This window comes from Mastigoproctus giganteus, chromosome 4, assembly GCF_048544385.1.
Source record: "Mastigoproctus giganteus isolate SK-2022 chromosome 4, ASM4854438v1, whole genome shotgun sequence".
NCBI classification, from domain to species: domain Eukaryota; kingdom Metazoa; phylum Arthropoda; class Arachnida; order Uropygi; family Thelyphonidae; genus Mastigoproctus; species Mastigoproctus giganteus.
The window spans coordinates 75420580-75432789 of record NC_143578.1 but is presented as its reverse complement, the minus strand read 5'-3'; the positions used below and the strand labels follow the sequence as shown (position 1 = coordinate 75432789).

Sequence of the window (12210 nt, the reverse complement as noted above, 5' to 3'; positions counted from 1 at the left end):
TGTCATTCCATGCCAATATTGCCAATATTGATATTAATTTTAGCCATATGTAAGGAATGATTAAGTATCTTTCCGTTAATTGTACTATATATTAACTTAGAAAATAAAACACGAATGTTTCTACAACTGAATTTACCAAGGCAGTGGTAATGAGTGGAGGATAATAAATCATTCTTTACGTTGAGTTTCTCTTTCATTTCAACGTTATATTATCTGCATGACTGTGCAAGTGCAAGTTATGCATAATTGCATTTGTCCATTGTAACTTGTTTTATAAAGCCCGTTTTTGAAAAGTTACCTTTTAACTCTTTAGCCGATGACCAGTTGGGTTTCGGATATTGTTGTCAGTAGAATAGCCGGCACTGCCCTTGTTTCTCTCACCCTTTCGGGATACACTTGAATATGGCAGACATGTTGATGAGGAGGAGGAGGGAATGTCGTCTTTGGCATCCCGTATTAAATCTTGCCATATTTTCATTTGTTTCTCTATGTAGTCTTCCCGTAATCGGTGAGTGATTGCAGTTGAAATCAGGATTTTTATTATTGATTCTTGATTGTCTTATTAGCAAAAGTTCTCAAAATATATTTCACAGGAAATGACTTACGATATAAATTTGATTAGGCTTAAGGAATAATTCAAGAAATCAAATGATTTCCATTCATCTATAGAATTCTGCGTATATTGAATAATTCTTTTGGCCATTGCATTTATTATTTTGTGTTCTTTAAGTTTGATCTTCGATTAGCTTAAGTATCCTTACTGTAAAGTAAGATGGGCATGTACTTCGTAAATTACTGGGGAATAATGATAAGGGTAGTTAGAAGACAAAATATTTTCAGTGTGAACATCATTTTCTCAGTTATTTTAATCATTGTGGTGTTATTTTATCTTTCTTTATTCGTATTATTTTGATTTACTTATTTATTTGTCTTAAACACAGTAGTTCGAGAATAAGTGCTCATTATTTCGGCCTACAGCAGTATAATGGTAGCTTTGATTTGGGATCTTATCATATTTCTTGTATATGTACGTACTCTTATAGAGTTTACAGCCCGGTTATGGCTTAAAATAAAAAGATTCATAGCAATATTCTATGATAATATTTTTGACAATAAATGCCTTTTTTTTTTTATCTAACAGATTGGAGATTTAAGCTTTATAATTTGAAGGTTAGGTTTATTTATTATTTTTTTTTTAATGGCTGATGCCATATAATTTTGCTTCCTTACATCATTGTTCCAGTACTAATACTAGTCTAAGAATATTTTTTGCATATGTCACTATGCATGAGAGATGCCTTTTGTTTTTGGTGGGTATTGTCATAGGATCAATTCAATAGCCCCTCCCCAACACCTTGCATTTTAAAACTGTAGCTGTAAAACAAGTTTATAGGCCCATTGCAACCAGGCTTAAAGCATGATGCCTCTGAAGGTTGAAGCATTGTATTTCATTATTTATACATGCATATACCACGAAGGTATACTCTGATGGATTTCTATACTAAAAATTCAAAAACTTTGTTGAAAGAGTTAAAAATAAGCCTAAGCTCATAAGTTTTCATAATCCTGCCAGTAGGTTATATTTATATATCTGGAGAAACTCTGGCACATGCATACATTGATTGCCACTACAGGAGAATAAATATGGAGGGAGTACTGCTTTTCACCATGAATTTTATTAGGTTTTTCAGCTTACACAACATGCAAATTGAGCTTGTGAACACACACTTATAGAGACATAATACATGATAAAGATCATATTCATTGGTGTACTGTGAACAAAGTTGTCAGTGCACCAAAACAACCAACCGAAAGGAGAAGCAGCTCCACCTTCCCCCGGCATGTAAGAGATTATCCATCTTACATAATTATTAAAGAGCATGGTTATCACACAAGCACATGTTAATGGGATGAAGAATACTGCATTGTGTTTGAAAGCAACTGCTCTTGGGAATTGGGCAGCTATAAATGTTAACAAGGGTACAGATTTAGAGGAATAACAAAAATTATAATAACAAGATAATAGTTTAGTTCAGATTCTCATTTAGATGAGAACTTCTACTCTTCTTGTTCTTTGTTTCATTGTTTAAGAAATGTAAAGGCCAAATGAGCTTGCAGGTTATTCATGTGGCTTCCTGAATTCAGTGAATAACATTTCAAACCTGTGGTTTTGAGAGTACATGGATCATTGCAACCTTATATTTGTGTTCCCCTCACCCTCGTCCACAGAGGAGCTTGTTTAACTTGATGAAAAATAATGGCTCTTTTGACTTTATCCCAATGATTCAATGTTTGTTGAAACTTTATGGCTGTGTAGACCAGTGAAGTAAGGCAAGGTCACTGTTGTGCTGCTTGAATTATTTTGCCATGATATGGAATTACTAACAAAGATCCAGCTGAAACTATGGAAAGAGAATGGTGAGTGGAGGATTATCACAAACCAGGTGCATTCTGGTTTGTGATAATTTTATTATTTACACGTTATACCATCTATTATTCACAGTTATCAGAGGATCCGGTAGTGCCAAACTAAACATGCCCACCAATATAACACAACTTATATTTCTCCATATCCTATATTCTATATTATATGCTTAGATTTTAGCAAATTGTTGTGGTCCCACATGGGAGGTTGCTATACATGCCAGAGCTTATTGGAATAAGCAAGAACCTGAGGTGGCTCTGAAGGAAAGGAGGCAGAAGAAGCAAATTTATAACAGTGGAGCAGGGATGATATTATTATTATTATTAGCTGTATGGTGCAAGGAAGCCTGAGGATTATGCTGCACCAGCCAAAAAAACCCTGGGTGTGCCAAGCCCATACTCACCAGATGTGAGCCCGTGGGGTTATATAAGCAGATCCCTCAAGGTTTGTTGTTGGAGCTATACTTGGTCCTTGAGACCAGTCACAGACATTATCTCTGGTATGACAGCTAGGGCTTGCCACCTGGGAGGCCAAAACACTGATGGAACTGATTTTCAGGTAACTTGATTCAAGTGGACTGAATTTCAGTAAGTCTAGTCTCCTGGTATAATGGTGGTGACTACCCAGATGCAAACTAACGTAAGCACTCAATCTTAAAATTTCATCCTGTATCCAAACCTTGGTTTTCTAATAAATGTGCTAAGGCTCTTCAAGGTAAAAGTATTGCATATTGCAATTGACTTGCATCCAGATTGCAGGTTAATTTTCTGCCTTCACCAAAGCTTGCAACAATTTTAAAGCAGTTATTAATAATTACAAAGCTAGTTTTTTGAACAGGCTAAGAGGAGAAAACTTGCTTCTTTTCCAGATGGTAGTTGAGCATTCTGGTCTCTTGCCAGAGCTATTGGCTGCAACTTTTCCTATCTGTACTACCACCTCTGTTAAAACCTGATGGTTCTATTGCCACCTCAGCTAATGAATAAAGCTGACTTACTAGCATTCTACTTTTCCTCTAACTCTCGTATCGATGATCTTGGTAAAGCACCTCCTACCATTCCCAGTACTGTCCACTCAGTGCCACCTGTGGTTTTCCATCTGAAGGATATCAGAAGAATTTTGAACAATCTTGATACCAAAAAAGCTCCAGGTTCTGATGGTGTTTCTCCACTTGTGCTCCTGAACTTGCCCTGTTCTGTGTTGCCTTTTTACACTTCCTTATTTCATTGGTGTTTTTCCTTGTGCTTTGAAATTTGCTCATATCCAGCCATTTCTGAAAAAGGATGACAAACCCCTCTCATCCAATTATTGTCCCGTTGAACTTATTTCTACTCTTTCTAAACTAATGGAAAAACCATTTAACTGCCAATACTAAACTACCTTGAAACCAATTTGATCAATGATTGCTAGTATAGATTCCATCAGTGTCGCTCCACACGTGATATTGGCTTATTAGCATTAATAGCGGCATATGATGCAAGAAAGCAAGCTTATAAAGCATCAGTCAAAAAAAAAAAAAAAAAAAAAAACACTTCCCATTTCCTCCAAATATTTGTCTAGTTCTTCCTTGAATTTATTTAAGCTATCAACTTCCACATCTATTCTGCAGCTGTCTTTCCTCAATTTGAATTTATGCGTAATGTGTAATCCCTTATGTGTAATCTGAGCAAGAGGAAGAATGCCATCATCAATGAGCTTGCTCAAACCATTCAAGACTTTATACACCTCAATCAGATCACCTTGCAGGTGCCTATTCTCCAGATGCTGCAATTTGCAGAACTGATGTCTTTCTTGGTAAAAGCCACATCTTTGTTCCCATCACCTGTCTTGTTTCCCTTCTCTGTACTCATTCCAGCAGCACTACATTCTTCCTAAAATGAAACCTCCAGACCTGTATGTGGTACTCAAAGTGTGTTCTGACCATTGCCTTATTATCATCTCCTTATCCCTGCTAGCAAAATTCCTGTATCATTGACAAAACCTGATGAGCTGTCCTACCAGCCTGACTGCACTGTTCAGAGAACTTCATATCTAATTACACAATTACCTCCAGGTCTTTTTCATTCTCCACTATCCTGAGTGTAGTACCGAACGGTTAGAGTGTTACTCTGGGGATACTGCTACCCATATTCAGTACTTTGCATTTGTCAATGTTAAACTTTAGTTGCCACTTCTCAGTCCATCTGCCCAACTTTTCTAGATCCTGTTGCAATAGCATACTGTCATTACTCTCATTAAAAACCCTGGCAACCTTTGTATCATCTGCAATTTTGGACATTAAGTCACGATCAATATCATTGATAAATATAGAAAACAATGGGCTCGACACTAAGCCTTGAGGAATTCCCACTCAACTATCCCTTTATCCATAGCAGCAACTAGACCTTAATGTCACACTTCTCCAATTTGCACAGTAGTCTTTTACATGCAACAGTATGAAATGTGTTCCTGAAATCCAAGTATATGATATCAAAATAATTTTTTGCATCTAGTTTCTTTGTGACCACATCTGAGTAGTATCCAATCAAATTGGTCAGATAGGATTTTCCTGCAACAAATCCATGTTGTATTTCAACTATAACTGCAGTCTTGTTTAGATGACTCTGCATTATGTCTTTAACCAGTAACTCCATTATTTTCCTTGGAACAAAAGTTAAACTAACAGGTCTGTAATTACTCCTATCACCCTTTGATTTTCTTTGTGAATTGGGGACACATTTGAACTTCTTGAGGACCTCCCCTGAATCCAAGGATGATCTCATAATTATGGCTAAGAGTTTGCTTACTTCCTTTCTTGCCTCCCTTAATAAAATTGGATAGATCCCATCCACACCAGGTGCCTTTCTTATGTTTAAATTCAACAATTTCGCTTCCACTTTCCTCCCAGTTATTATAAAATAATTTGGCTTCCTGTTAGTTTGAAGAACTTCTGGCCTCCACTTCCCTAGAGAATTCTTCTTGTGTGAATATAAGTTAAAAATACTCATTGTTTGTCAGTTACCTGAGCAAGCTCAACAGTCAAACCATCAATGTCAGGTGGACAAATCTAATTCATCCCCTTCCTTCTGGAGTTTACATATATTTACATACTGGTTAAAATGTCTTTGCTGTTTTTCTTTGCATCCTTTGCCAAAGATTTCTTATGATCTGCCTAATATGCCAGACACCTACTTTGTGTCTTGCTTACAGATCATAGTATACCATAGTTCTCTGTGTCTGATGTATACCATACCATAGTTCTCTGTATCTGCTGATAATTTATATGCATCCCATGCATTTTTCTTCTCTGCCATGAGTCTCATTAGTTCGTCTGACATCCACTTAAGCCTAAACCTTGAACAGTATTTCTTAGTTGGTGTGAAAAGCCTAATAGCTTCCATGATTAATTCCTTGAATGCTTCCCATTTAGAATTTGCTGTTGGTAACATCATCAGTTGGTTCCATTGTATAGAAAACTGCTTGAGACCACTGTAGTCACCTTTACGAAAGCAAAAACCCTTTTCTTTACCCATGATGGTAGTTACATATTTAAGTAAATCCCACATCAATACACTGTGATCACTGCCGCCTAGTGGTTCCTTTATTTGCAGATTCTTAATGCATGAATAATCACTGCAGATAATTAGATTAATAGTATTGCTGTTTCCTGTTGCCTCTCTAACTTGGTGGTGTAGTTAACAGTCATCCAATAAATCTACAAAAGTCTTACTAGTGTGCTAGTGACCAATCCACAAGTTCCAGAATCTAGAAAATTAAAATCTCCTGTTATATGACATTCTAATTTACTAGCCCACTCTATCTGTACAGTTCATTGTACTCACCAGAGTCATTAGGCCTATAACACTCCTCTCATTTTTGCTTTCCCAGTGCTTGTCACACCAAACTGACTCAACATTGCACTGGCCACCCATGTCAACTGGATACACTGCCTTAGATTTTGTTTCTTAACTAACAACATAACTCCTCCTCCTCCCTTCGTATTCTGTCTGTCCTTTCTGTACACATTGTACTCCAAATGTTCAAATTAACTGAGTGATGCCAAGTCACTGATATCCCAACAATGTCCACATTTGATGTCTTGACTAGCACTTCAAATTCATCAACTTTATTTACTATGTTGCTAGCATTGGTGTACATGCAAGTATATGTGCACCTGTTCCTACACTTAGTTACTCTAACATGGCCCATGTATTTACTGTTCCATGATGAATCCCAGTAGCAAGAATCCCTGGCACTTTGCTTTCCAGGCTGCTGCTCATTCCAATAGAAGCAGTGCAAGAATCACTTCTGCCTGCAAGTGATTAATAGAGCCTATTATTTTGTGTATACACCCCCCCCCCCCGGTTAGTCAGCAAATATTCAGAGATTGTTATATTTCTAATCTTACTGCAATTTGACTCATTCCCTCTGTTCTCCCCCCCCCTCCATCCTTAGTTCAAATATGCTTTGAACTGTAAAAATGGATGCATAATACTTGCTCAACTCATCTGCAATTCCAGTTAGACTACCTGTGATTTCACAATTTTAGACAGGGGCTTAGCTGATTGGGTCACTGCTATTTGCCACATTTGATTGGAATGAGTGTCTTATTTAAATTGACATATGAAAAAGTTCCTTTTTCCCATGATTAGCTGTTTTGCCAATGATTTCTTATACTCAAATAAGAAAAGCTTTAGTTTTATTTATTTAATCTAGTATTTATATAGTTATATTTGCATATAGTTTTCATATGTTGCAGCCATGTGATGAACTGTAACTATCCCATGTTTCCCTCTTTTGCTATAAGATCTGTCAACTCTCCTGTCACCTATTTTGGCAACCTATGTTTGTGATACTTTACCACTGAAACAAATATATTTGTAGCTTCCAGGATAATTTGTTTAAACATTTCCCACAAAGCATTCTTGTCAGTTACCTGGAACTACTGCCTCAGTTGATAGAGCCTAAGAAGATTTTCAACCCACTTTAGCCCCCTCCCTCTTAAATTTGAAACTTTCCTTTACCTCTGACCACTGAAATTTCCTTGGACACTGCCCACTTTATAACACTATAGTTATACCTGCTAGTGGTTCCTGCACTGTAAAATTCTTGATAATACTTTGTATCCTTAGTGAGGACTAAGTTGAGGGTAACAGTAACCCCAGAGCAATGTATCAACTCTGCGGTACTACACTGACAGTGGTGGAGAATGAAAAGGACCTGGGGGTAATTGTGCAGGCAGATATGAAGTTCTCTGAGCAGTGCAGACGAGCTGCAAGAGTAGCTCATGGTGTTTTGTCAATGATATACAGGAACTTTTCTAGCAGGGATAAGGAGGTGATTATTCCCTTGTATAAGGCAATGGTTAGGCCACATCTTGAGTACTGTATACAGGTCTGGAGGCCTCATTTCAAGAAGGATGTAGAGCTGCTGGAACGGGTACAGAGAAGGGCAACAAGATTAGTAAATGGAACAAAGGGTTGCTCTTACGAAGAAAGGCTTAAGTTTTGCAAATTACAGAGTCTGGAGACTAGGCACTGGCGAGGTGATCTGATAGAGGTGTATAAGGCTTTGAATGGTTTGAGCATGCTCAATGCCAATGGGATTCTTCATCTTTCTCAGAATAATCACCTCAGAGGGCATAAATTCAAATTGAGGAAGGACGGATGTCGGATAGATGTGCGGAAATTTGCCTTTGGCCAGCGGATGGTTGGTTGGTGGAACCGACTTCCATCACTTGTTGTTGAAGTTGATAGCCTAAACAAATTTAAAGCTCAACTGGACAGGTATTTCGAACGAACGGAGGGGTGAAATGGGAGAGGGTTTTTTTTTTTTTTTTTTTTGGCTGATGCTGAATAAGCTTGCTTTCTTGCATCATATGCCTCTACTAATGCTAATGCGGAAGGCCTCCATAGCCGAGTGGTCATGAGCTGGAGTGCAGTAGCACATGCTCCTTGAGTAACCGAGGTTCAAGCCCCTGACTGCTAAATATGGTCATTCTGCCAACCCACATTGGACCAACGTGGCAGATTATGGTCCATTTCCCTCAACATGGATTGTTGAGGAGGCTTCCATCCTGCAGTGGGTTGATAATGGCTGCAGTTTACTTTATACTTTCTCCAACGTGGTGAAATAAATAAGTCACCCAGGCAATTCAAAAAACCTGATCCTGCTAGATGTTGTGCTTAACCATAAATTCCAATCAGTAAAATGTAAGTTAAAGTTCCCTGTAATGAGGCATTCTTCCTTGCCCATTCAATTTGCCTAAACAGATTTTTATCATATTCCCCATGATCATTAAGCCCCTACTGTTAAATTTACATTATCACCAGATAATTCACACCTTACTGATTCTGTACCTACCTAGACTTAACCAGATGCTTGTAACAGTCTGACTGCTTTCAATTCACTTTTGATAAGAAACGTACTCCCTCACACCATCTGTCTCTCATGAACACATTATAATCACCAATTTCAGGATGACACCAATTAGTTGTACATTATCAACTTTAGAAAACATGACCAGCAACTCAAATGTACTTGTTTTGTTAATAACAGTCCTGACATTACTATATAAACAAGTTAAATTTTTAACTACCTTTACACATCCATTATAATTACTTAAGTAGGTTTTGTTGGTTGATACATGGCTTCCCATGCATATGTTATTTTGAAGTCTCTCACCAGTGTTCTGAGGAGGGAACAAGTGGTGCACCTTGATGTGGCTGATTAAGTTTCCAGTGGATCTCCTACTTTCTCCCCACCACAGTTAGGACTGTTCCTAAACCCTTAATGTTTCTTCTATGACTTTAGCAAAGACTCTTTCAGGCCATTACAATCAGTAGAATTTATTGCTAACTTTGGCATCAGAGTGCACCTTAACCAACATATTAGCTGATAAGTTGGGGGGGGAAATAATTAATGAAATTCTGATCTTTGCTTAAAGCAATATCTAGTCCCATGTTATATAACCCATAAACTAAAACATTCCCTGTTTTTTGAAATTAAAGAAAAGAAAAAAGGATAAATGTTTATTAACATAACCCAAGAAAAATAAAAGATAAAATACAAAGACATGGCAAGGGTTCTAAAGTTTTTTTTTTTTTTTGGGGATGAACTATCAGAGAGTACAATGTGCAGTAATTAGCTGTTCCATAGCAGTTGTTGCCCACATGGGCAAATAGTTCCCATATGATATTTCATTTTTATTCATTCATTAAAATACATAAAAGTGAGTTAGTGAATATGGAGTTCAGCATGTCTTTTGACTGTAAAAAAGCACTATTCAATATATATCACGACTTAGAGTACCTTCTGAATAATTATTCAGAAGGTATTCTATGAATAATTCTTCATATAATTCTTGCAATACCTTCTGAATAATTATTCACAAGATGTTGCAAGTCATAATACAGGCAGGTTGCAACACTGTAAACTTTTTATTTTGTAATATTAGTTAAACAAACTGACATATCTTTTGTGAGATAACTTTATAACTAATGCAGTTACAGTTCTTAAAAACTAAATTAGGTATATATATGGTCCTCATAGCTATACAGCTTTCTAATCTATGCTTAAAATATTCCATGACAAGGTGATTCTTGCACTGCTTCAATTGGAAAATGCAGCAGCCTGGAAAGTAAGGTGTTGAGAATTTCAGGCCCTGCTGTGGGCCATCATGGAACAAGTGAATACATGGGCTGTGTGAGGGTAACTAATAGTAAGAACATATGCATGTACACTAATGTCAGGAGAATTGTAAATAAACTTTGAATTTGAAGTACAGTACTTATTAAGTCATCAAATGCAGACATTGTTGGGATAGCAGAGACATGGTGTCACTCAGATATAAATGATGCTGAATTTGAATATGGGGAGTACAATGTATGCAGGCAGGACAGAAGGGATGGGGGTGTTATGTTTTTAGTTAAGACAAAAATTAAATATAAGGCAGTGCATCCAGTTGACATGGGTGATCAGTGCAATGTTGAGTCAGTTTGTTGTAATATAAGCACTAGGAAAACAGTTGAAAGTAGGAGTGTTTTATAGGCCTAATGACTGTGATGAGTATACAAACAGCTATACAGAGAAATCTAGTGGGCAGTAAATCAATGTCTTATAATGAGGGATTTTAACTTTCCAGATGACTGAAATTTGTGGGTTGGTCACTCACAAACTACAAGTCTTTTGTAGGTTTCTTGGATGACTGTTTTCTATAACAGCATGTTGAAAGGCAACAAGAGAAAGCAATACTCTTGACCTGGTTATCAGCAGTGATTCTACATACATTAAGAATCTGAAGGTAAAAGATCCACTGGCTGGTAGCAATCACAGTGTACTAATGTGGAATTTAATTAAAGACAACTGCTGTCAAGGGTAAGGGGAAAAGCTTTTGCTTTCATAAGGGTGGCTACAGTGGTTTGAGAAAGTTTTTAATTTCTGTGCAGTAGGATCAACTGATGATTTTACCAACATCAAATTCCAAATGGAAAGCATTCAGGGAAGTAATCACAGAAGTAACTAAACTTTTCATACCAACAAAGAAATACTGTTCAAAGCTTAGACCTAAATGGATGTCAGACGAACTATTGAGACAAGTGACAGAGAAGAAAAGTGCATGTGATACATATAAAATTATCAAGTGATTCAGAAACTTATGGTAGAGAAAATCTTTATTGTACACTAAAGATACAATAATGTGCCCGCCACAGCCAGGAGGCCAGGGCTTAGATATAAATTGGTCTATAATCAAGTCACAAAGGTTAGGCAAGCTAAGGTAGATTATTATTATTAGCTATATGGTACAAGGAAGCCTGAGGCTTATGCTGCAACAGCCAAAAAAAAAAAAAAAAATTCCCTAGTTACCCTGAGTGAGTGAGAATCACCAAGAAAGAGAAGAATGATGATATCCAGCTCAGGACCCTGGGTGTGCCAAATCACCAGTTGTGAGCCCCCGCAGGATCATCTAGACAAGATAGCAGTAATAATTCAGACACAGCATGGGTTTTGTCTGACCAATTTGATTAGATGCTATGATGTTGGTCACAAAGGAACTGGATGCAAAAAATAATTTGGATTTCATATACTTTCATGGAAGGCTTTGGATACTGTTGCACATGGAAGACTACTGTACAAATTGGAGCAGTGTGGCATTAAGGGCAAGTTGCCCTTAATGCCACACTGCTCCAACATGTTGCCCTTAATGCCACACTGCTCCAACAGTAGCTTAACATGTGTTCCAGAGAAAATAATGAAATCACTAATTAAAGAAATAATGCAGAGCCATCTATACAGGAATGCAATTATACTGCAGTCACAGTATGGATTTGTTAAGGGGCAGTCTAACCAATTTGATAGGATACTGTGATGCAGTGATCCAAGGTACTGGATGCAAAACATAATTTTTATATCATATACTTGGATTTCAAGAAGGCATTTGATACTGTTGCATATAAAAGACTATTATATAAACTAGAACAATGTGGCATTAAGGGCAAGTTACCGCTATGGATAAACGGATGGTACAGTGGAGGAAGAAAGAGTGGTTATCAATGGGCACTGCTTTTTGTGGACTAATGTTATTAGTGGAGTTCTCCCAGGGTTCAGTGTTGCCCCCATTATTGTTTTCAGTGTTTATCATTGATATTGATAAGGGTATATCAGGCTTAATGTCCAAGTTTGCAGATGATACCAAGGTTGGCAGGGAGGTTAATGACAGTCATCAGGGTTAGCTACTGCAGCAAGATCTAAGAAAATTGGTCAATGGGTTGAGAAATGACAGTTGAAGTTTAACATTGAGAAATGCAAGA

General features: G+C 37.2%; 1 protein-coding gene across 1 annotated transcript in view; it reads left to right on the top strand.

Annotated features, from left to right (window-relative positions):
* The first annotated feature begins 410 nt into the window (after positions 1-410).
* Positions 411-12210, top strand: part of LOC150086841 (uncharacterized) — a 57465-nt gene continuing 45665 nt past the window's right edge. The window contains exon 1 of the mRNA XM_090371615.1: positions 411-508. Coding sequence (XP_090227741.1) covers positions 412-508 — 97 coding nt within the window. The 5' untranslated portion in view covers position 411. The remainder of the gene's footprint in view (positions 509-12210) is intronic.